Source organism: Paramormyrops kingsleyae, chromosome 3, assembly GCF_048594095.1.
Source record: "Paramormyrops kingsleyae isolate MSU_618 chromosome 3, PKINGS_0.4, whole genome shotgun sequence".
NCBI classification, from domain to species: domain Eukaryota; kingdom Metazoa; phylum Chordata; class Actinopteri; order Osteoglossiformes; family Mormyridae; genus Paramormyrops; species Paramormyrops kingsleyae.
This window is the reverse complement of record NC_132799.1, coordinates 24,093,571-24,118,361: the sequence shown is the minus strand read 5'-3', so window position 1 is coordinate 24,118,361 and position 24,791 is coordinate 24,093,571. Positions and strand designations below refer to the sequence as shown.

General features: G+C 48.6%; 2 protein-coding genes across 9 annotated transcripts in view; one reads left to right on the top strand and one right to left on the bottom strand.

Annotated features, from left to right (window-relative positions):
• Positions 1–12,199: 12,199 nt before the first annotated feature.
• tymp (thymidine phosphorylase) lies at positions 12,200–18,213 on the bottom strand. 4 transcript variants are annotated; one of them, XM_023816074.1, is made up of 10 exons: positions 18,139–18,213; positions 17,713–17,859; positions 17,211–17,413; positions 16,684–16,782; positions 16,468–16,597; positions 16,050–16,168; positions 15,792–15,954; positions 15,483–15,710; positions 13,248–13,388; positions 12,200–13,009 (listed from the first exon to the last, which is right to left on the bottom strand). In XM_023816074.1, exons 2-10 carry the CDS (start codon positions 17,846–17,848, stop codon positions 12,858–12,860), a joined length of 1,371 nt encoding a protein of 456 aa, XP_023671842.1. In that variant the 5' UTR covers positions 17,849–17,859; positions 18,139–18,213; the 3' UTR covers positions 12,200–12,857. The 4 variants fall into 4 exon arrangements, with proteins under 4 accessions (XP_023671842.1, XP_023671840.1, XP_023671843.1 ...); XM_023816072.1 differs by having other exon boundaries at positions 18,089–18,191; XM_023816075.2 differs by having other exon boundaries at positions 18,143–18,185.
• The window catches only part of LOC111846144 (C-Jun-amino-terminal kinase-interacting protein 2), a 29,949-nt gene continuing 23,365 nt past the window's right edge, over positions 18,208–24,791 (top strand). The window contains exons 1-2 of one of the 5 annotated variants that reach the window (XM_072709907.1): positions 18,208–18,341; positions 19,836–19,947. Coding sequence is in view for 3 of the 5 variants with exons in the window: in XM_072709906.1 (XP_072566007.1) it covers positions 24,622–24,686 (65 nt within the window). In the remaining 2 variants the exon portion in view is untranslated. Of the gene's footprint in view, positions 18,342–19,772; positions 19,948–24,263; positions 24,687–24,791 lie in introns of those variants that run through there. The other 4 variants (XM_023816070.2, XM_072709906.1, XM_023816069.2 and 1 more) reach the window with 4 other exon arrangements.

The window sequence follows — 24,791 nt, the reverse complement described above, 5'->3', positions numbered from 1 at the left end:
ACAGTGCAGGGCCCGATCCAATGCGATGCGAGCTTGGGCGACACCCCCTTTTTCCTCGTGGGGTTGAACACCCAAACTCGCTCGCCAGCAGCAAAACTGCGCCCACGGGCACGCGCATCGTACGCGCGCCTCTGCCTCGCCCCAGCCTCCTCCAATGACTGGCGCGTGAGCTCGTGCACTGTGCGGAGTCTCTCCCGGAGGTGGCCAAAATACTCCAAGCCTGGCTTGCCAGGCACCTCAGCCTCCGGGGGAGGCCCAAACACTAAATCCACCGGCGTGCGCAGCTCACGCCCAAACATTAACACTGCGGGAGTGGATTGGGTGGATTCCTGAACCGCAGTACGGTAAGACCACAGCACCAAGGGCAAATGCTGGTCCCAATCCCGTTGGTGCTGTGAAATCAAAATGGCGATCCACAGGGTGTGCAGTGGCGTTGTGCGTGTTTTGTGCACCACCAGCCGCGAACACACCTCGCCGAACACCTCTGCTTCGAAATTTCGACCCTGATCGCTGTGGAGCTCTTCTGGAGCTCTAAAGCGCGCAAACATTTCGTCCACCAGAACACTAGCGGTGGTCGCGGCACTTTGGTCAGGCACGGCGTAAGCTTCAGGCCATTTCGTAAAGTAGTCCATGGCCACTATCACATAACGGTTTCCGCGTTCGGATATTGGAAAAAGCCCTAGTACGTCTACACCTACACGCTCCATGGGCGCCCCCACTTGAAACTCCTGCAGCGGGGCGCGTGAGCGCTGCGACGGCCCTTTTTTCGCCGTGCACGCGTCGCAGCGGTGGACAAAAAGCACCACATCGTTATGCGCCCCGGGCCAATAGAACCGCTGACGTAACCGGGCTAAGGTTTTAGCTTTGCCGAAGTGCCCTGCACCCTTTGCGCCATGTACCAATTTTAACACGCTCTCACGCAGCGAACGCGGAACAACTGTTTGAAAATACATGCTCCCCCCGCTGCTCTTTTTCCAGCAGCGGAATAGCACGCCACCCCTCACTGTCAAGCTCTCCCATTGCGAGGCTAATGCCTTAAGCTCTTTGTCCGTGTCGCTGATTGCCGCCCAATCTGGCCTTGCCGCTTCGCGCACCCAGCGGAATACTGAACCAATTACGGGATCTTTCCCTTGCTCTTCGCTCAACCGCGTGCGGTCAAATTCAGCTATCTCGCAGTCTTGTATCGCCCGCACAATCTCCCCGCATGCTGACGCTTCGCCCTCCTCCCCGCGTGAGCAGTGTCTGCAGTCGCCGCATGGACGCCGCGATAGCGCATCAGCATTACCGTGCGAGCGCCCTGCCCTATGCTGAATTGAGAAATCGTATGACTGCAGTACCTCTAACCACCGCGCGAGTTGTCCTTCTGGCTCCTTAAAACTCATGAGCCATGTCAGGGAGGCGTGGTCAGTGCGGAGGTGGAACTTTTGGCCGTAGAGGTACGGGCGGAAGTGCGACACCGCAGCCACTACCGCCAAAAGCTCCCTCCTTGTGACGCAGTAGTTTTTCTCTGCCTTCGACAGTGCGCGGCTGAAATAGGCTAATACTGGACCGTTTTCGTGAGCCAAAACGGCTCCAATGCCTACGTTGCTCGCATCGGTGTCGAGCACGAATGGCCGAGTGGCGTCTGGGTGTCCCAAAATGGGTGCCGTGACTAATGCGGAACGCAAGGTGGAAAATGCACGCTCGCAGTCTTCACCCCACGCAAACACAGCCCCTTTTTGATTTAGTGGGCTCGCTATTGTGGCAAAGTCCCGTACAAACCGCCTGTAATACGAGGCTAGCCCCATGAAGCTCCGTAGCTGCCGAATGTTGTAGGGCGCAGGCCACTCCTTCACCGCGCTAACCTTCGCTGGGTCAGTCGCTACCCCTTTTCCACTCACGACGTGACCCAGGAAGGTCACCTCACGCCGAAACAGGTGACACTTACGCGGGTGTAATTTCAGCTTCGCTCGCCGTATGGCTTCGAAGACTTCACTCAGGTGTGTTAGTTCAGCGTCGAAAGTTTTTGCGTGCACCAATAGGTCATCGAGGTAGACGACGCAGCGTGATGGGGGAATGCCTTATCGCACGCGCTCCATCAAGCGTTCGAAGGTGGCTGGGGCATTACAGAGCCCGAACGGCATGACTCGGAATTGCCACAGACCTTGGCCAATCGAGAACGCCGTTTTGGGCCGAGCCTCCGGGGCCAGCGCCACCTGCCAATAACCATTGCGCAGGTCTAGCGAACTGAACCATGCGGACCCGGAGACTCGGTCCAGTGCTTCGTCGATGCGCGGAAGTGGGTACGAGTCTTTACGCGTCACCCCGTTGAGCCGCCAATAATCGACGCAGAACTGCCACCCCCCGTCCTTTTTCCTCACCAAGACTACTGGTGCCAACCACGGGCTATTTGATGGCTCGATAACCCCATTCGCTAACATGCGCTTGCCTGCCGCTTCCGTCTGGGGGCGCTGCTTCCCGCCGGCTTGTCAAGTCTTTCCCGGGTCTTCTTACAGTCTCCCTCCAGCCATCCAATCAGCCGCTCAACCTCCTGGAGCATGGTGATATCCATCCCACTTCTGATACCAGTGTAACAGTTCTCTTGAGGGAGAGAGCCGCTAATGACACACTCGCACACAAGTTATGCTCCTTGAACCAGTAATGGAACCGGCCAGGTTTTATTGTTTGTTTTTACCAGCCTTTAAAAAGGCCAACCTGTTACCAGTGCGTCCCCTAGAGACTAGGATGCACACAAGCATAACCCTGTGAGCAAGCATGATAATAGAGGCCAGACCCACCGAGTTATCATTTGCCATACCTGTTACATCCATGGTGAGTCTGGACATCCATCATCAGCTTGCTCATACAACACAACACACACAAGAACATGTGCAGCTTGCTCTTTCACCTGCAAGCCCAGAACATGCACACATAATGAGCAAAACTCCAGCATAATCCCTGTTCCCATGATGCACCTCCCACAACAGCCAATGAGAGCTACCACAGAACTATTACAATATATTAAAGGTGTTTTGTGTACATAATGCAGTCTAGCGTTCCTTAGTAATTTGATTTTGTTTTGTAAAACTCGTACTGGGAGTGGGAGCTTACAGGACAACGCCTGAAATCACGTCCCCTGCAGGAAAGTGAGTCAGTCAGCAAATCCTACACCTTTTTCCTCCAGATAATCGCTCTAATGATGATACAAAAAAAACACCAAAAGCCTGCAGGCCTGCGTGCTGTGTGAGGCCGGAAATGCTGGGCGTATCCTCAGATATAAGATACCTGAGTTCAGTACAAGTCATAGGGGTACATACGGGGGCAGGGCCACAGGGGCACTGGCCCCAGCTGAAAGTTGATTGGCCCCCGGAGTGCCTCTGCCCCTGTCACTCACCGATTCAAAATATACCATTAGCTCTTTAGAATTATTGCCCCTCTTATGCCCCCACTTCAAAAATTCCTAGATTCCTCTCTGGACGTCTCAGAGTTAATGCGTTTCCAAAGTGTAATGCTCAGAGCCCTTGTTAGGGCAGTACGGCCGGTGTGGCTGAAGTGAACCCCTTCCTCTAGAGAACCCCGCCTCGATAAGGAAACTTGCTCAGAATGCCATAGGCTATATAATTTAACCATATTATGCAGTTTTCATCTGAAAACACCATTTTGACTAAATTTTAGGGCTGTGATGGTAGTGTAATTTAAAATTACTGTCATTTGAAAATTGAGTTTGCCCCCCCCCTGACCAACTCCATCTGATACTGGGCAGAATGCAAATACGACATGACGTCATCAATATGCTAATCACCCCATGCCGTCATCTAGCCACATTTAGCAGCTTTTCAAGCAGGTGTAGCTACTTTCCTACTTTACTTTTCCAGAGTCCATGCCAGCCAGTAAATTTTTTAAAAGGTGTTTTTTTTTTTATTATATATTATAAAAATTGTTTACATTTTAGCTAGGTTTAACTCACGTTTTATTAGATTAGTAATGTATATTTAGCTAAATTGCGATATGTATAATCGATTATTACCATATATTTAGCTTGATAAGAACTGTTTCATTGACTTATTAATTGTCACGCCCCGCTCCGTCCGCTCCCGATGTGTGCCACGCCCACCTCATTACCTCCTGTTTTGCCCTGATTGTTCTAACCTGTGGCTCGTTGTCCGTGGCTTGTCTAGTGTATTTAGTCCTTGTCAGAGTCAGTCATCCTCAGATCAGTCATTGTTGTGTTGTCGATGTCCGTACCTGTCAGTCCGTTCGTGCAATAAACGCAAGTTTGCCCGACTACCTGGCTGCTTTCGCCTGCTTCCCTGCTCGCCTTACGCCCGATCGTGACAGAATGACTGATCTCCCCAAAGACTCACCGCGGCAGGACGAGGATCTGTGGCTCGTCCTGCTGCACGAGGTGAGTTACTGGCGAGAGCAGCCGGAGATCCAAAAAGACCCCGCTCTGTTCAGTTTAGTGGAACAGAGCTGGGATCTCCTCCAGGGAGTCACCCCAAGTACCGAAGCGCACGCCATGGCGGAAGTGCGCGCTCTCCTGCAGCAGCTCGTCTGCACATGGAAGGAGAGGCGGCAGTCGCCGCTCTCCCTCTCAAAGGTACCCCCGCCTCCACCTCCCTGTCCCGGCCGGCGGAAGAAAAAGAGGCGAAGGCAGAAAGGGGAAGAAGCCGCCCCGACGCTCTTCCTGGGAGCGTGCTCTCTGCTCCCCGCCTGGGAGTTAGCCAGGGAGCACGAGGGCTCACCGCTCCCCTGGGATGACACCGCCGCTACCCGCCTGGCCATCTCCTATCCGGAAAAGCCACCTCCAATGGAGGTTTATAACTACCGGCCGGCGCGCCTGGGACAAGGGGGAATACGCGCCTTGCGGGACGGCATTCCCCGGGTCCCGAGAGCCCTTAAAGGGACAGCGCCAACGCGCTCGGCACCCCTCCTGCCTGCTCCGGACCTGGCTGATCCGGATCTGCCCGCGGCAACGCCTGCTGCAGCTGCCGCCGATCTGCCCGCGGCAACGCCTGCTGCAGCTGCCGCCGAGCTGCCTACTCCCGGCTGGCCACGTGGTGGTGGCGCCCGCCGAGGCGCCCCCTGCTGGCCGCACGACGAAGGTGCATGCCGAGGTGCCCCTTGCTAGCCATGTGACGGCGGCGCCCATCCTGCCGGCACCTGAACTGCCTGTCTCGCCCGTCCTGCCGGCACCTGAACTGCCTGTCTCGCCTGTCCTGCCGGCACCTGAACTGCCTGTCTCGCCCGTCCTGCCGGCACCTGAACTGCCTGTCTCGCCCGTCCTGCCGGCTCCTGAACTGCCTGAGGTGGCTGCGGTTGCGCTCCCTGCTGGCCGTGTGATGGCGGCGCCCGCTGTGGCGCTCCCTGCTGGTCGCACGCCTGCAGCTGCCTCCACTCTGCCTGAGGTGCCCGCCGAGGCGCCTCCTGCTGGCTACACGCCCGCGGCCCCGTCCGAGGCCGCCTCTCCCGTCCTGCCCGCGGCCCCTGGCTGTGGCTCGCTGGCTGCCTGCGGGTCCTCCGGCTCGGGGTCGGCGGTCCCCTCCGGGTCCCCCCCTGGATTCTCGGTGCCGGTCCTCGGTCCCGCCTCCGGGTCCATGTCGGCCGCCTCCGGGCCCCCCTGCTCCGGCTGAGCATCGGACGGCGCCTTCGCCGGCTCCGGCTGCGCCTCCGCCTGCCACGGCTTCCCCCTCCTGCCTGCCTTCACTGGTGTTCCCTCCTGCTCCCTCCGTGTCCCCTCCGTCACTCCCTCGTCCCGTTCCCTTGGCCCCTGGGTGGTCCCCTCCTGCTCCCTCCTCCCTCTCCCCTGCGGCCCCTCCGGCCGCTGCCCGTCGCCCGCCTGGGCTCCCTCGGGCTCCCCTTTGTCCCCCTTCCGTTCCAGTTTGGTCTCCCCTGTCTGCTCCTCCTCCCTTTCCCTTTCTGCCTCCTGTCTCTGCTCCTCTGCCCTCTGTGTCTCCTCTGTTCACTCCTGGCCCCTTCGTGTCGCCTGTGGGTGTTCCCTCTGTGTCCCCCTTCTCTGTTTGCCTGTCTGCGTTTCCTGTTCTTTGTTGTGTCTTGTCGTTCTTCTGGTCCCTGTTCCTGTTTTGTTCCTCTGTCCTGTTTCCGGTCCCCGCCTTTGGTTGATGTTTTGCCTTTTGTCTTTCAGGTCCTGTTCCCTCGTCCCGTCCGTCGCCTCCTCTCGGGCACGCCCGGTGTGCGCGCCTTTCGGGGGGGGTTATGTCACGCCCCGCTCCGTCCGCTCCCGATGTGTGCCACGCCCACCTCATTACCTCCTGTTTTGCCCTGATTGTTCTAACCTGTGGCTCGTTGTCCGTGGCTTGTCTAGTGTATTTAGTCCTTGTCAGAGTCAGTCATCCCCAGATCAGTCATTGTTGTGTTGTCGATGTCCGTACCTGTCAGTCCGTTCGTGCAATAAACGCAAGTTTGCCCGACTACCTGGCTGCTTTCGCCTGCTTCCCTGCTCGCCTTACGCCCGATCGTGACATTAATTAATGTATATTTAAAAATTAATATAATAAAAAAATGTCAGTTAAAGCATAAAATATATGTTGCTTATACTGTCAAGCTACATGTAGACGATTTTGTATAATAAAAACACGCCATTTAGTAACATTTGCAATCGTATTTTATTGATGTAAACACTTGCTGCCGCTGTAAGGGTGAAGTTAAACTTACAAGGTAACTTGGAACTCGTTATTGCATCATCAGGATTGCGTCATCGGCCAAACAGCCGATCCACACGTCACAGGAGGAAGAGATTTGTACAGTGGAAGAGGTTTCACATGACAGCACCAGGTAATCAGAAGTGGAAAACTGAGGGACTGTTTCCAAATTAGGAATTGGCTACCCGGGTAGTAAAAAACATATACACCAGATCCTTTGCAATTGTTTCAAAAGTCCATTCAAGTCTCCTGTTGCACTAATGGATAATTCAATGTCCTCATCACCTGTGATAAAGACATTCCTACCGCACTGTAAAGTGGGATGGGGTATGTATATGGTGAAAGCCAAGTGAATTAAGTTCCAAATTGGGGTCCTTTGCATGCAGATAATAAGGTTCAGTTCCTTGGGCTTTGGCTTGCCATCAATGTATCCAAGTTTCGAATTCTAGCTCCCGGTTACACAAAAAAACTGACCTACAGCATATAATATGTATGATGCAATATATTGGGAAGAACAAGACACGAGCCTGCAACTTAGCAGTCAGCCATCTTTCTTGCGCTTTTTTATTGACATCAGCCGCACAACCGAGGAAACCCGGAACTCACAATACTGACCATGCGTTCATTACAGTAATTATTGCTGCCAGTAGGTGGCAGTACATTACATCCCCCTCCTTAACAAGGAAGGGCAACATTTCACTGCTAACGAGTTACGACCCAATAACAACATTATGCCAACACAGACCTAACACTGAAGTTCCCTAAGAGCTTACTCCTCCTTGTTACCAAGTAACCAACACCATAGACCGTAGTGTTAGTGATAGTCACAATAGCCCAATACAGCAATAACTGAACACTGAACCATGGCTAACTGGGCTGTCTCACAACTTGGAAGGAGAGGTTACTAGCACTTCACTTCCACAGGCGTCTTTACCACACCTGCCCCTAGTGGCAATGCGACACTTAGACTCAATCTATAGCAGATGGGTTATCAGGAGGTTTTACAGTCCTGACTCTCTTGGTGATGTACTGACCAACTGGCTGGGTTTGAGCAGAGCTATCTGGTTGGTTAACTGCCACTTCTGGTAACTCTGAGGAAGCTGGGAGATGTGGCTCCTTGTCCTTGTATGGGCCTGATGGGTCTACCCACGGCTCGGCGCACAACCTATGATGGGGTTGGTTAGCGACTGCAGTGCTTCTGCGAAGATGTTGGACGTTTCGGCGATACTCTTTGTTTCCGCAGTCCACTACATATGACCGGGACATGCTGTGCGGCCTAAGCACAACTGCCGGGGTCCACCGCCGTTCTCCGGGATATGGCTGTATCCTTACCTCCTCTCCAGGCATCAAAGACGCACGCGGTTTGCTCGCCCTCTTCTGGTCGTAATAGAACTTCTGGGTGGCCTTGCCCATGTGCAGCTGACACTTGACCTGCACTGGGTCGTAGGTAGCTGGGGCCAATAGTACTCGTGCGGCGGGCAGTTTATTTCGGGGTCTCCTGCCCATGAGCAGCTGGGCTGGTGACAGACCTACTGTCTCTAGACGGGTCGTCCTATAGTCCAGTAGTGTGAGATATTTGTCATCAGCTTTACTCCAAAGCTTCTTTACTGTCTGGACTGCCCGTTCCGCTTCGCTATTTGAATGTGGCGTATGCGGCGAGGAAGTGTTATGTATTATGCCATAATCCTTACAGAAATCTTTGAATTCTTCCGATGCAAATTGCGGGCCATTGTTGGTCCGGAGCGTTGTGGGAATACCATAGCAGCAGAACTGACTCTTGAGGGCCTTTATTGTTGAGCGGCAAAGCAGATCTTTCAGCTCCTCGACTTCTATGTACTTCGAATAGTAGTCCACTATTAGAACATAATGCTTGCCCTCAAACTCGAAAAGGTCGGACGCTACTTCTTCGAATGGAAATAAGGGTGCCTCAGTCGGTTTCAGTGGTTCTCTGGGTAGTCTATTCTGAAAGTCGGCGCATGTGCTACAATCTCTTATTACTTGCTCAATTTCGGCATTCATCCCGGGCCAATACAGCACTTCACGAGCTCGCTGTTTGCTTTTCACCATCCCGAGATGTGACTTGTTTATAAGTCCTAGCATGTGCTGCCGCAGAGTGGGTGGAACGACTATACGAAAACCCTTGTAGATTATGATCTTGAAGAGAGAGTCAATGTTGTGTGCCAGGGTCCACAGGTAATTGGTGTGTTTGCACCAACAAGAGCAGGAGGACAATGGTTACCGGTTACACAAAAAACCTGACCTACAGCATATGATATGTATGATGTAATATATTGGGAAGGACGAGACACGAGCCTGCAACTTAGCGGTCAGCCATCTTGCTTGCGCTTTTTTATTGACGTCAGCCGCACAAACCCTTGTAGATTATGCCGTCAGTCATGACTAGTTGGCTTCTGGAATTCCAGTATGGCTGAACTGGAATGGTGACATTCCATCTGCAATCAGGCCAACCCTGGTGAATTGTCTGTAGAAGGCCACATAGTTCTTCCCCTGTGCGCTCCTTTAATTCAGCATACTTTTGTGGAGTGATAGAGATAAAACTGAGCATGGAGACATGCTCTAAAGTTTCAATCTCCGGTGTGGTGTCTGGAAGCTGTGCTCTGGACAGCGTATCCGGTAGTTCCATGTCCTTACCTCTCCTGCACTTGACTGTTAGGTCGTACCACTGCAGGCGAAGGCGCATTCTTTGAATCCTCATGGGGGTGCACAGGAGTGACTTCTTGAAGATATCTTCCAGAGGCTTATGGTCGTTATACACTGTAACGTGGTTTCCAAAAATATAGTTGTGAAATCTCGTGCAAGCATGAACTATTGACAGCATTTCTTTCTCGATTTGCGCATAGCGTATTTCTGCATCGGTTAGAGATCTTGAAGAGAAAGCAATGGGTCGATTGTCTTGCAGAAGAACGGCTCCCAGTCCGCTGCTGCTGGCATCACTGAATATGTCTACAGGCTTTGCTGGATCAAAGTACTGAAGCACCGGTGGATGTGAGCACAGATCTTTGAGCTTGTCGGACTCCATCTTTGTCAGTGGGTGGAGGTAGGCATCTGATCGCTTTAACCTTTGCAGGGTCTGGTTTCAGGCCTGCCTCTGTTATTAGGTGTCCCACATATGGCACTGACGATTGGCGAATGCGACATTTATTGAGATTTAATCTCAGATTATAGCTTGTGGCCTTTTCAATCACTTTACGAAGGATAACGTCATGCTCTTTTACTGAAGGCGCAGCGACCAGGATGTCATCCATGATGCTTATGGCTCCATCAATGCCCTCAAGCATCTGATCCATTATTCGTTGGAAAATTTCTGCCGCCGACTTTATCCGAATAAATGACAGCCTGAGCCACCTGAATCTTCCGATAGGGGTATTAAAGGTTGTGAGAAAGGATGATGCGTCTACTAACTGTATTTGAAGGAACCCTGATTTGGCGTCCACGACAGAGAAGACTTTGGCACCTGGGATTTCTGAAACAACCTCTTCTATGGTACGCATTGGATGATGTTCTCTTTTAATGACTTTATTTAAGTCACTTGGATCTATGCAGATTCTTACTTTTCCATTTCGGAGAACTGCTACCATGGAACTCACCCATTCTGTAGGTTGGTCGACTCTAGTGATGTAACTAGAGTGATGTCTCCACTATCTTCCCCCTCAGTGCTGCTGGTTGTCGGCGGATGGGATGGATTATGCCCTTTGCGTTTGGATCAATTTTAATTGAGTATTTTCCTGGCAATGTACCAGTGGTTTGTGACAGCTCGGGAAAATCCTCCAGTCCTGCTGGTATGGTTTGGGTTACCTCGCTGCCCACAGTAATGTTTCTTTCTCCTTCTTCAGCTTGGGGTTTCAGTGAGTCTAGTCGAGCTATGAGACCTAAAGTCTCTGCTGTTGCACCACTTAGCACATTTTCCTGTGCAATGTTCACCAGCTCAAACTTGCTATTTGCTTCACAAGCTTTGTACCTTATTGGGAGTTCCACAGTGGCAACGGGTCTGAGTGTGTGGTTGGAGTACGAACGGAGCACTCTGTTGGAGCGCATTAACTGAGCAGTGTGGGGCAGTAACTGATAACTGTCCAATGTGAGGGTATTACACTTGGCACCTGTATCAATTCTAAACTGCACGTCCTGAGACAGAAGCTTGAGACAAACGGTCCATTTGTCATCTTCTGGAGCAACTGTTTGTGTCAGTTTAATGTTCAGAATCTCCTCATCGACTGAATCCAAATTAGACTCCACACTTACTGCACCTACTGGTCACTTGCGACATACTGCTGCCCAGTGTTTTAGTTTGTTGCAGTAGGAACATACAGAGCCTTTGGCTGGGCAGTTTCCCTTATTCCACAGATGTTGTGCATCTTTCCCACACTTTGTGCAACACTTGGGTTGGATGAACAAAGCTTTGCTTTTGCAGATACTACTGATAAGCCTTCCCCATCTTCCTCTCTTACTATTTTTATCTGTCTCTGCAACATTTCGAATTGCTGAGGAATTTTGATGGCTTTCGCTAGCGTGAGGTCCTCACCATTATCTAGCAGTCTTTCCTGTACTCGTTTTTCTCTGACTCCGGCAACTATTGCGTCAACCAGCATGTCATCCGGATCAGTGTATTCGCAGTCCATTAATATAAGCCTTAAGTCTTTAACAAAATGGTTGAAGCTTTCCATCGCGCCTTGCTTCCTTTGTTTAAAGCGATGTCGTGCTACTCGCTTATTTTTCCTCGGTGGTATGTAACCGGCAAATTTATCCAGTACTTAAGCGGGGTCGTCTTTTTCACCGTCTGCCCAGGCGAGCGTCTTATAAATTTCCCTGCCTTGCTCCCCGATCCATGTACCTATTCAATCTGCACGTTATTTAGCTGATAATTCAGAGAGTGGCCCATCGAACACGAATGTTACGTGACTGAGGAATCTTTTGAACTCCTGATACAAATCAGCGGCATCCCAGTTTATCTTGGGATGTACGAACTGCGACAACGCCAATTTAGTGACGTACCTGACCTGGACGGACTTCTGACACCATGTAATATATTGGGAAGGACGAGACACGAGCCTGCAACTTATGGTGCGTTCGATTATTTCTCTCCAAGTTGGAACTTGGATGAAAACGTCACGAAACGTCACGAAAAACGTCACTTCCCGTCGGAAACACGCCCCTTTTATGACGTTGAAGTCGGACCAGATTTTGTTGCCCGAGTTGCCCCTGTGACGTAATTTCAACATGGCGACTTGGTTTGTTTGTAGTTTGTTTACCGATCGAAAAAAGAATATCGCTATGAATGTACTAAAATATTTTATAAAGCTTTTAATGTGGTTTGACTGGTTCGTGTTTCTTGTTTGTCTCTCGGAAAAATCTCCATTTCTCCATTTTCTCCATTTGGAAAACTCCAAATCTGCTAAAATATAAAGTAACAACACACAGCAACGTGTTCATGGAGGCAGCCATGTTTGTTCCGAGATGTGGGTAGCTCGAACGGGAGATCGTCGGACATGATGTCACTCAACTCGGAATTTCCGAGTTCCGAGAGAAAAACGAACACACCATTAGCAGTCAGCCATCTTGCTTGCGCTTTTTTATTGACGTCAGCCACACAACCGCGGAAACCCGAAACGCACAATACATGCGTTCATTACAGTAATTATTGCTGCCAGTAGGTGGCAGTACATTACATATCAGAGACATTGTGTTTTACAATATTAATCAGAAATAAAACACACTTGTTTAAATACAATAATATTTGTGCTGTTATCAATTTACCTTAACTAATCTCCCAATTGCTGCCCCAATACCATACTCAGATCGTTTTAATTTAACCAGTTTACTTCCATTACACAAAGTACAATCACAGTAAAATAATTACACATTCTAAACACACCCATTTTCTGCAGTGATGGAGCCTAAGCTTAGCCATGGAGGCGGTAAACATGTTTATAGAAAGAATCTTAAACGATTTTTAAGTTATTAAATTACTGCACATGATCACTAGAATTAGACACCAATACAGAAAGTGTTACAGCAGTAGCACAAGTGCTGTTTTATGATTTTCTTGAAATTATGATTACATATCTTGCTAAGGGGATTGAGCATTAAGGCTCGTTACAGTGTCAGTGTCACTTGCCCTTCCCGGCTGCCGGCAGGGTTACGCCTTCACGATCACACCCTGCTCATACGTTCTTATCCTCCTCTGTTACGGGTATTCTTCTAATTCTCTAGATCAGGTGGGATGAACTCGGTCAGCAGGGACGTCCTGTTGAGATCGCCTTCCTTCCCGATGACTATCGCCCCCTGCAGGATGGTTTCTAGCTCCGACGTGAGGGCTGGTGTTTCATAGTGGATCCTGACCCAGGGGTCTCCTGAAGGTGAGAGGCATGTCCTGTTATTGAAAACCCCGACCTCCACGCAGGGCTGAGCACCTCCTCTCTGATGCTGCACAACGGTGTCCCATTAGCTGTAACTCTCAGTTCAGCAGACACAGACCATGCACAGACTTTCCACATGACAGACAGGAAGTCTATTCCCACCATGCTTGTTGCTAAGCTGCTAAGTGCGGTTAGTATCAGAGGGAACGTGTGAAGTATCGAATGTCCTCACCTCTGTCCACTCGCTGACCCAGCCGCACAAGTAACTCCGCCCCCACGCTGTGATTGATGGGGTCTCCAGCCTGTGCACGTCCCGTCCCCAGCTTATATAGGACCTGAGCCAGTGCCATGGCGTCCACCTCCAGAACGGTACCTGCAACAGCACCCGTGCTAGCAGGCTCTGATGGTGGCTCGTGAATGCAGCCCCGGAGGGCAGCTTGTGGCTAAATCAGAGACTTTTAAGTTTGCCATTGAATAATCAAAATGGGCACTGATTAAACAAATCAAAACATGAAATACAGAGCTTTGGCATTGACACCCTTGTGTTGAAATTAGCTTTAGCCACTGAAAAGAGTTCCATCGGACTAAAAGATAGTCGTTATAATAATACAAGCTGTAATTATTATAATGTAACACCTTTGATGCTTTTTTACCAGAACATTTGTAATCTTATTATTATTATTTTTATTTTGAAACATTTTTTTCAATGCGATTTATTTTTCAGTGCAGTTTTTTTTTACACTGCAAGCCTTTCTTCTGTGTCAGTACTTTTCATTAAATTGAGTGGGCATAAAATGAAAGTCGACCTGGTAATTCCCACAGGAGCCGTGCCAGGAGACTGTACGGTACACAGTAAATTAGCAGTCGATAAAACAGCTTTCAGAGTGAGTGGGAATGGGGTCTGTCCAACCCCATAGGGATAACTTCACTAGCTAGCTGCTAGCACCTATAAGCTATCCTTAGCATTGTTCCTGCAGTGTTTTGCTAAACAACATGAAGTCAATTAAAATCTTTACTTTATGGCCGCTCAATATTATATGTAATAAAAACAAACAAGAAAGACATAATTGCGGTTTGGGTATTCCAGAACACCACTGTAAGAAGGTGATGCCATCCTGGAAGAAGAGAAGCTATCAAATATATGTAAATAATACATTTCTTGACCATCCCCTGCAATTTCCCCTCTTCCATGTTAAAACAGAGACCCTGGTTGTGTCAGAATTCAGGTGTTGCACCATTCTAAGGCTGCATTTGAAGACCAAATGCATCCTTGCGGTGCGACCAGTCTGTCCCATTTCAAAGGCTCCATCAAATGTGGTCTGGAAATGCGTCCTTCTCTTGCCGAGTTGTGAAGGATCCACCCAATGGCTCCATTGCAGCCTAACATATCCCAAGATTCATTGCGCAGAGGTAAAGTGGGCGTGCCCAGGTTAGGCAATAGGGGCGGTGCTTCGTGACTAAAGGGTTAGGGAGGGAACATCGGTGATGCAAATAGGAAATGATCCATAGGTCAGACCATCCCATTTGAAAGGACTTTCTGTTAGAAATTCCACAACTTCATAGATCACGTCCTTTGAAGAATGCAGTCCTTGACAATGAAAGTACTGACATTGAAGAAAGACTTGCAGTGTAAAAAAAACTTGCACTGAAAAATACAATGCACTGTCATTGGAAAAATAAATTTCAGATGTTATGGTAAAAAAGGTTCAAGCACTTTATATTTGTTCTTTATTGGAAGCTTTGATAATTTTAATGACTCTTTTAGTCCAATGGAACTATTTTCAGTGGTCAAAGTTAATTTCAGCACAAGGGTTTCAATGTCAGTGTTTTATATTTCCGTTTTGTTTTTTTAAATCAGTACTGATTTTGTTTTCTTCACTGCCAAACTTCCCTGGCTTAGCCCCCTGTGGGAGGGGCTAGCCTGTGGTCAGGGCTCCGCCTCCAAGAGGAGGGCGGCAGCTTTCTTTGTTACGCCTGCTGTCGTGTTGGTGGTGCCATGCCGAGGGCCAACCCCCAGCTCCATTTGCTCTCTGCTAACTTGCACATTACTTCTGCTTGGTTTCTTTACATTCCTCAAAGACACTGCTGCTCTTTCAAGGCCGTGAAAAAGTAACATCAATATTCACCCCATACCCAAAACACCTGCCAGGATAATCCCATCCCCAGACACCTGCCAGGATAACCCCATATCCAAAACACCTGCCAGGATAATCCCATCCCCAGACACCTGCCAGGATAACCCCATACCCAAAACACCTGCCAGGATAACCCCATCCCCAGATGCCTGCCAGGAGAACCCCATACCCAAAACATATGCCAGGATAACCCCATCCCCAGATGCCTGCCAGGAGAACCCCATACCCAAAACATATGCCAGGATAACCCCATCCCCAAAACACTTGACAGGTTCACCGCCAACCCTACACACTGTCATGTTTTTCAGCTACTAGAGCCCGTGTTGTCGTACCTCCTTCCTGCACCTCCAGTACAGTGCTGAACTCAGCTCTCCTTAGGACACTGAAATAGTCTGAATCTTTGGAGCACAGGGATTCAGCCACCTCTGCAGATGTCCCCTGGGCCTGCAGCATGGCCCGGAACCTGTTTAGGGCTTCTCCGCTCTCCAAGGCCCTGCTGATCGCCTGCTTCCCACTGGCCAGGGTGTCCACCATCCTGACCATTTTCAGCAAACAGCCCCCTGGGGGAACAGGAGCAAAGCTGTTTCTCCAAACAGCAGTTTAACTGCACGTCTGTATGACCTCTTGATGGCCCTTCTTACCCAGGCAGATGACCAGCTCGATCAGGTCTGAGGGCCCCTGCCCCTTCAGGCATTCAATGGCCTCGATAACTTCCAGAGCGTTCCCCACGTAGCGTCCGATCGGGCTGTCCATCCTGCTCAGCACAGCGCCCACACACATCCCTAACCTGCTTCCCGTGGTCACCTGTGGGTCAGGGCAGGGCGTGCAGTAAGCAGACTGCTAATGCGACCATGGGGTGGGGGGTGGGGGGGGAGAGCGATGGGGTGCTTCTGCATTACCAGGGACTGGGCCAAGGCTCTGGCACTTTCAATGTCCTGGGACAGAGCTGCCTTCCCGTACTTCACGTCCAGCATCAGCGCAGACAGACTTTCCGCCCCTTTCTTGGACATGATAGAGCCTGGAAATAGTTAGAAGCAGAAGCTGCGTCACTGCTGCGTGCAAACCATGCATGACAAGCCAACTAACCACTTAACCAAAGGAAATGCTGCACTGAAGCTTGAACGTTTCTGCCTGGTGGGTGAGTGAGTAACAAACCTGCAGAAGAGTGTCTATGAAACATGCAAATGGCAAATATGAATGTATATAATGGTGTATACAGTGTCAGTATGAAACTGTACGCCTGTAAATTACTTGACGATACACAAAATAATGAAAAAAAAGCATCCATGTGAGAGGAAAGGCGGAGCCCTCCCTCACTAGTGATGAGCGGCAGGCTGTCCACGGTGGAAGTGATGTCTCGCAGAGCATACAGGACCTTGTCCGTCGGCACCAGGCTCTCCGTCTGGCCCACAATGCAGCAGCCCACTTCCTCCATGATGCGTCTCAGCTGAAAGTGCCGCCACAGCACAGTGACGGGATGGCATCACATGACCCCAACATCACGTGCCTGAAACGACAGGCCACTGCACCTACCTGCTCTGCAGACTGGTGGACATTGAAGCCAGGGATGGACTCTAGTTTGTCCAGTGTCCCTCCAGTATGCGCAAGGCCCCGCCCGCTGATCATCGGCACCTACAGGACATGACACATCACCTGATTTCCGGCTGGCTTGAGTAAAATAACACTGGCACACCAAAACAGATGGTTACATTCCTGGTTCCTGTATCACAAAGCAGGATTTCTAGCTTAGCCGGATTTAATGTTCACTTACGCTTAGTTATCTTTATCTATACTCGGATGATTTGCAGGGTTGCCTCATTTCTATCCTATTGGTGGCACCACTTGTTCTCTAACATTCCCTTGTGATGTTTGACCAAACTTGCCCCCTCCCTATCATTTTAATTTTATTTTTTGCAGAAATTACCTCCCATACCTGCTGGCCTCAGTGCAGCCACAGGAAGCCGGCTATCCCTGCCAGAGGCAGACATTCGGTCGACAGGAGAGTATATTTTACTGGTTGACTGTCTCCAGTCAGCCCTGCCTTTGCAGGTTCCACCCACCTTGCAGCCGCAGGCAGCCAGAGCTGGTGCTAGGGGAAGGCTGACCTTGTCCCCCACCCCGCCCGTGGAGTGCTTGTCCACCACCAGGCCTGCCCACTCCTGCGGCCAGCGCAGGACGTCGCCAGAGAGCATCATCTCTCGGGTGAGGATATGCGTTTCCTCGGCGTCCATTCCCCGGTACCATACGGCCATGAGCATAGCCCCTGCGGACAGAAAGTCTCCGGTTCAGCCCACCCCCCTTTATCCGTGACAGTTGCCAAAATCACCTTGCTGCTCTTTCAGGGGGACACTTATTTGGAGTTTGCCCTAAGCAGGGCAACCCGTATATATCCAAACAGTTCAAGCACATGTCCGTATGAAATACAATGAGAGCAGGAAAAAATGGAAAATAAATTTTATGCATACAGACCAAAACCGCGAAAAATTAGAGCTACTTTTTATTTTAGAGTTCGTATAATTAGTTTTAATGGAGAAAACATTCCTTAAAGCAAAGTGAAAGCACCTATTTGGCTTTCCTGTATGGTTTGGCGTCTGACGGCATTGACGAAATCTCGGATCTCCTTTTCAGTAAGATGATCACCGTCCCGTTTCTTCTTTATCAGCTCCGGGAAAAGCACCTGCTGCTCGGGGTCTGACATAATACGATACGCTGAAAGAACAAGTTAGGGTTATAACACTGAGCCAGGAATCAAAACTGTCACTAATAATAAATTTCGAAATTAACTTAAAATTAAATATAACTTTTATATACGTTATATATATATATACGTTTCGTTTTAACCCTCTCACCACAGCTATTATAATTTTTTTAATGTAACGGTTTAGATAGATTTAACTAAATAGTTAAAGTGTAAACACAGAGGACAGCTTCTCTTAACCAAAAGCTTCTCCCAGAGTTAAATCAGCCTTTCAGAAGCGCAGTGTGTACTCGCAGTCACGCGGTAAAGCTGTCAGCTGCTGCGAACGGTCACGGACGGGATCTCAGCACAGCAGCAATGCCAGCTTCGCTTTTATGAAGACACTTCATGTATTTCATCATCTCGCCCAATGGGGACTGTAGGGCGTGGTAAAAAAAAAACAATCGCTTACCTATTAACCAGAACAAAGTTTTAATAAGGATGAGCCACTGTGGTAAGTACAGCTGTACGCAGAAGTGTCCTGTAAGCCAACGTTTAAACTTAAGCAATAAAATTAAAATACGCGACAGGTTGCAGCGTACACTAAAATGCAGGCAGCGAAATGCAGTGACCGAATGTGTTAACACTTCTAACACGTATAAAATGCTTTTTGGGTCGGAAAAGTACCAAAAGTAATGTTGTTCATGATAGCGATCAAAATTAATACAGTGGACGTTTAGACACGGGTAACACGAATTCGGGTGTATATAATGGCTTATTTTCGATGTCATATGTATAATTCTTAAGATTTTTATTGTGGACTGACTGAGCAGATTTGACAAGGAAAATGTGTCGCGCCTCTAGCCGGCTGGCTAGTAGGGGGCACAGCGGAGCTCCCCAAACCAGTCTAAGCAGTGTCCGGCAGCATACCTGCAGTCTGGGTACCGGTTACCCTTGCCTGTTTAAGCCCAGTGTTTCTCCCAGACCTTTGCTGGTTTCCAGCACAGTATTTACCAGAATGAGCAGGAAGGCTCTCTTTCTACACAGCTCAGGAGTACTTGCCATCGGCCAGGTGCTTAATGCATCAGTGATGTGTTTGCACACTGTCTGAGCAGCTTCTGGAAGATAATGAGCCAAGGCAGAGCCATTACGGCACCGTCTGGCCTGGCTTATTGGTGATCTGCAGCTATAGACTGTCAATACAGATTTTGTTGTTAATTAAACATCATGACTTTTTTATTTCTAAAAGGAATTCCTTTCCATCACTAGATCAAATTAAGTAGATTGTAAGGTGAAATATTCAGCGCAATAGGCCTAATTACTTAAGCTGCGATTACTCAATAAAATACATTTTCCACGTCCAGGAACTGATGTAAAACACATCTAGTGTCTGCCTTGGCACATAGTAATGTTCAGCTGTATTAGTTTGGGCGTTTCTGCTACAGGAACCAACCGCAGGCAGCTATCATGAGACGAGGACACATAGAATTCAAAACAATCTCTTCCTGCCTGAGGCCTAAGACATTACAGACTCACTATGCCTCCCCTCCTGGGCCTACCAATGTCAAATTTACTTTCCACAGACCTCCTTGCATCACAGCCATTATGACGTGTTACTGTGTGTTACTGCTATAATACTTAGACATTTATCTTGGTTATGGGTCAGAACGCATCTTGCTGAGTCATGGATCCATTTGAATGCTCTTGCAGTTCAAGCAACAAACTGCAATTGATACTAATGCACGTTGGTAACGGTAACTCCTACCTAACAGGGAACCTTTTGGGACAGGAATCCACTCTTAAAATGCAACAGTAAAATGCCTGTTTCTTTTTGTGAAAATAAAATAACACTGTACTAACAGTTTGCACCAAAGTAGATGCTTGATCTGGTCAGAAATTGTAGAAATAATTTTTTCTACGGGTCCTAAAATGCTTGTTTTTTCAGGGTGGTTTTGGCCGGTGTTATGGAATGACAAACCATTCCATCGGTATCATATGTGCCGTGAAGGTTTTGCCCCAAGACAGAGCCTGAAATCCTTGGGAGCTGGGTAAGGGGCATGGTGTGGATTGTGCTGAACATCAGACCTCCAAGCACTTGAACTGAACTTTCCATATACGCAGTGAGTTGATGTGTTTGACATTTCTCTCAGGTTATGCATGAGATTAAGATCCACAAAAGCCTGCATATTCCATAGGAATATTGTGGATTTCTCTCATCACGTGGAAGAAACAGACTCTTACTGCATGTGGCTTTTGTAGATGGCTTTTGAAGCCTAAGACTCCATTTCCCTCATGCTTCCCTTCCACCCATTCCCAGTCACTGGCCGACATCTTGACAGCAAGAGAAATTCTAACTGAGCTTGAAGTTACCAGAAGATGGCGCTATTTCCCACAGTTTTACACAGTAAAAAAGCAGCTAAAACACAGATGACAGATACGACAAACCAAAATAAGAATAAGATCCAGCAGGCAGTAAAACTACAATAAAAAACAACAAAGAAATAAAATAGAAGCTGGAGGAGATGAATAGAACTTTAAGACTCTGATAGGTGCTTCACACGGAGCCCATGCTGGATTCTGGTGCCCAGCCAGAGCTCACATTGACCTGACAAAAAAATCTGTCTCACTTTCACACTCATGCTTGGTGCCAAAAATGTAGAGCAATAATATCAGGATACCGTTCAGGAAGTTAAGATAACAAAGATGGAGGACCATGAAGGATGCAATGAACGCAATTTACTGCAAATGCTTAATTATTGTTAGCTTGGCAAATCAATTTCAATAATGTGCTGCTGCAGATTACATCCACGTTCGTGGGACAAGGACAACATTCTCTAAAAGCCTGATGTTGCCATCGTGTACATGTACTATGTCTGGTACATCTGCTATCGTTTTAAAGTATTTCCATGAGGGTACAGAACAAACGTATGGTCCAGGTTGAACGTACCTCCTCTGGGTAACCTCCAGATGTAAAGTCCTAAGTTTTATTCCTAGACCCAGTGATGAGTGGGCTTCTGGAGAAGCCAGGGATTACTTTATTTAGCCCAATGGAAATCAATGAAGTAATATTCCTGGAGTAGGTTCGGCCTGCGGTGATTGTCAAGACATGATAATCTAGCCCAGCAAAGACAGTGACACCGTTTTGCCTGGTTTCCTGGCTCAGGGTAATGCAGCAACATGACACTGATTTCAGCAGGAACAGTAGCCTGCTGACAGAGATGCCAGAGATGTCAGTGGCATCCTCAGGGATTACAAATGGAGACTCGTCTGCTTCTAACATCCTTCATGGGTTTGCACCGATACGCTTTTCAGGGCCTGCTATATAGAAGCTGAAGTAAATGGCTAGAAAACGAATAGCCCTGATATCACTGTAACAGTACAGAAACACTATACAGTACCAAGCTGAATCTGAGTAAAATGCTACCGTCACTCTCATCGACTGAACGGGGTGGGCTTGCTGATGCAGCCCATGGCTTTTCACATCACCTCGGGCTCCTTCCTGGCTGCAGTGTCAGCATCTGCCCCTGCCTTCTCTAGTCGTCTCCCCGTTTGGCCAGCAGGTGTCACTGGCCATCCTGCCCTCTTCATTGTGTTCCTGTAGGTCTAGGGCCCTTTTGTGTTCCTCTATTCCCCAGGCCTGCCTAAATGGGCTAAGAGGGCAGCTGTAATCAGTCCATCTCTGTCGGTGTTGGTTATTTTAGTTATTCATCTCCCCGGGGATTTATATATATATATTTGTTTTTATATTTCCGTGTTGCCTTTTGTATTTATGCCTTGGTTCCTGGTTCTCTCCACGGTTTTTGTTATGTCTTGTTTCACCTTCCTCATATCACCTGGCTGGTCCCTGCTGTTGGCTTGATTGTTAATTACCCACACCTGTTTCTGATCTACCCTCATTGTCAGTGTATATATACTGTATGCCTTCCGTGGCCTGGTGCTCTTTTTGATCATAGCGTTTATTTCCCGCATGCTACCCAGATGGAAAGCTGCTGTTTGTGCTGCTCCTTGTATTTCCTTCAGCCTGTCCCTGTGTCACTGTAGTCTCTCTTACTTCTTGTGACACATTCCTGCCCTGTGCTTGGACCCCTTGTGGGGTTTTTGGTGTCATTGTAGTCCAGTCCGAATAAAATCCACTCGTTGTCCGCAGGCCGCCTAGTGGATCACAGCTCCTTCGCCAAGCGGTGTCAGTTATCCTTTCCAGCAAATCCCCTTCCTCCTCTTAGACCCCTCTCTGGTGAGGGTCTCTTCCAGAGTTTTACTCGATTGATTCATTAAAATTCTGCATGTTGACTCCATAGGCAAGCTCTGTCTTTGGTATTTCAGCCACGTTCAGATGAGTGTTATTCAGTCTCTGCATTGATTAAGTGGGATTGTGGGAGAACGAGAGCACTGACATAATCAGTATATTACAAAGCATTCTTAATCAGCCCTGGACACAGTAATTATATAGCTATTTGTTTTGTGTGTGCTTTTCCCAGGTCTGCAGTAAACATTAAACCCAGTTAACATGGGCTCCTGTACAGCTATGGATGAAGTTGACCTCAGCCTGACTACCTGTGACCGATGGGAGAGAGAGCTATAACAAATTCTGTTCTGTTCCTCAGTCCAGCACTGGGAACGGAAAGGCTTCACCCTCATGAAAATGGCCTCATGTTCAGAAGAGTTGTAGACAGAGCTAAACTAAGCAGCCTTAAGAATGTGATCTTATTGCTATGTGGAATGTAGAACTATGGTTATGTGATTGTGTTATAGTGTTATTTTTGTGACTCACTTTACTGCAAAGCAAATTTACCTTTGGGGTATACGAATAAAGTTGAACTGAACTGAAAAGAGCTGATCTCACCCACCCAGGCCCCAGGACTACCTAAAACGTGGAAATACTTTCACATGTACTGCCTCTGCTAATGTTTTGTGCTTGGAGATGACGTGTCTATAACAGTTGACAACTGTAATTAGATGTGGTGAAATTCAGGTTAAAGACTTGAGGAGCAGCATGTCACAGATCCAGCCGGCTTTGGCACGAGGACATGGCATGATACAGGCAGAAAATGTGGACGATCCACTTACGACTTCACGAAACAAAGGTTTATTGAAATAAAAACTGAAAACGCTACAAAAATAAAAACAGACCTTGAGGGTCAGAACTAAAGGCATAAGCATAAAATAACTTACAGTAACAGGTAAAAGCAGGCAGGCTACAAACAACAAAACATTCAAAACTACACTGACATCCGACAATCAACAAATGATAACCCACTAGGGACTAAACTCAGGCAGGAACTTAAATACAAAAACTGAACAGGGTAATGACAAGCAGGAGTGAGACAGACAATTAACCAATCGGGGAGGGTGCAGGACAACGAGCAATCTGGGAAACACACAAGGGCATGCAACAGGTGAAGCTAATAAACTAAAACATTAAACTCAAACTAGAAACAGAATCTAACAATGGGGAAAACTGACAGGTAAAAACACAATCAAGGGCAAAAACCAAAACCGAATACAAATGAAAACACAAGGACTAGAAAACTAATACAATTGAAACACAAGGGAACAAAAAAATCTACAAAACTACAAAAAACAGAGGAGGCAGGATTCAAACATAAGACTGGATCACAGGTAGCCACATGCTCAATGTGTTGAGCCATGTGGCTGATAGAGAGTGGGGGACAACACAAAGACTGACAATAAGAGGGACGGGATGACCAGCGACACCTGCTGGCCGAATGGGGAAGGGACACAGACTGGGACAGGAGCTGGACCCTGACACAGCAAGCCTCACATTACCTTCCCTTCTTAATCCCTGGGTTACTTGTGGCTCTTACTGAAGGACAGTTTTAGCTTGCCTGTTTTGTAAAGCTAGATCTATACTAACTGATAATTCCCATTAACTTAGTGTGGTTCCACATAAATTAGTATTTTAATAAACCTTACAGTATCACACTGACTGTAGGAGTCAAATGTTACTGTATGTGTTTTAGGGCATTTTAGGGTGATACAGCATGATTTTAATGAGAGCCCTTTCTCCCACCCAGGTGACTATGTGATGTATGAATTTTAGCACCAGGGTTACTTAACAGCTATGCACAATTTGCCCTTCAGCTAAGGTCAAAATTATATACACTATATAATTATATTATTAATATTATTGAACAGTAATAACAATAATTCCCTCAAACTACCCCAAAGACGCGAGCAACCGTAACTTTATTACCTGGAACCCGTGGAATTCATTTAGGCTTATAGCGATGAAATGTATGTCAGTGTGCCCTCGACAAGCTTCATGGGTGAGGGCAGAGGATTGAGATTCCCGAGTCGGGAATGATACGGGAAAGGGTGTGATTACGCCTGCATGGCAGGGAAAAGACCGAGATAACGTGGCGGCCGATGCGGTATGGGTGTGTTTACATCCCCGCAGCGCACATCCGCAATGCCGCTCATGTCCAGCATCCTCACATCAGCTGGCAGCTTCCCGGAAGCAGACGCTCGCAGCCCTACCCGCACACCGTCCAGATGTGCACCGCTGCATCGGGGGGTATCGTGCAGCGACAACCCTACTCCAAAAGCGGCTGCTTTTTACATTTCAGCTATATTATTTTAGATTGAGATCGCTAAATTTTAGCTGCAATGCCCCTGAGTGCATGTGCTCCTCTGCGCCGCGTTTGAGGAGGAGGAGGTTCATGCTCGTCCGTGTCAGCCGCTCCCGTCCGTGCGCACCGACGGCTCTCCGGCTCTGAATGGGCGGCGCGCCTTCGCATCATCCGCAGTCACTTTAAAGCAGATGCTGGGAGAAGATGGCCGACAGGACCGAGATGTTTTCGCTCTCCACGCCGCATTGCCTCTCCCCTCCAGGCTGCAGGTAGGTTTGAGACCCGACCTTGCTCCGTTCGCGATGCGGGCCGAGAGGGACACTGCCAGGGTGCTGGAAGATGCCGAACCGGGCCGGGCAGCTCTGAGGGTACCG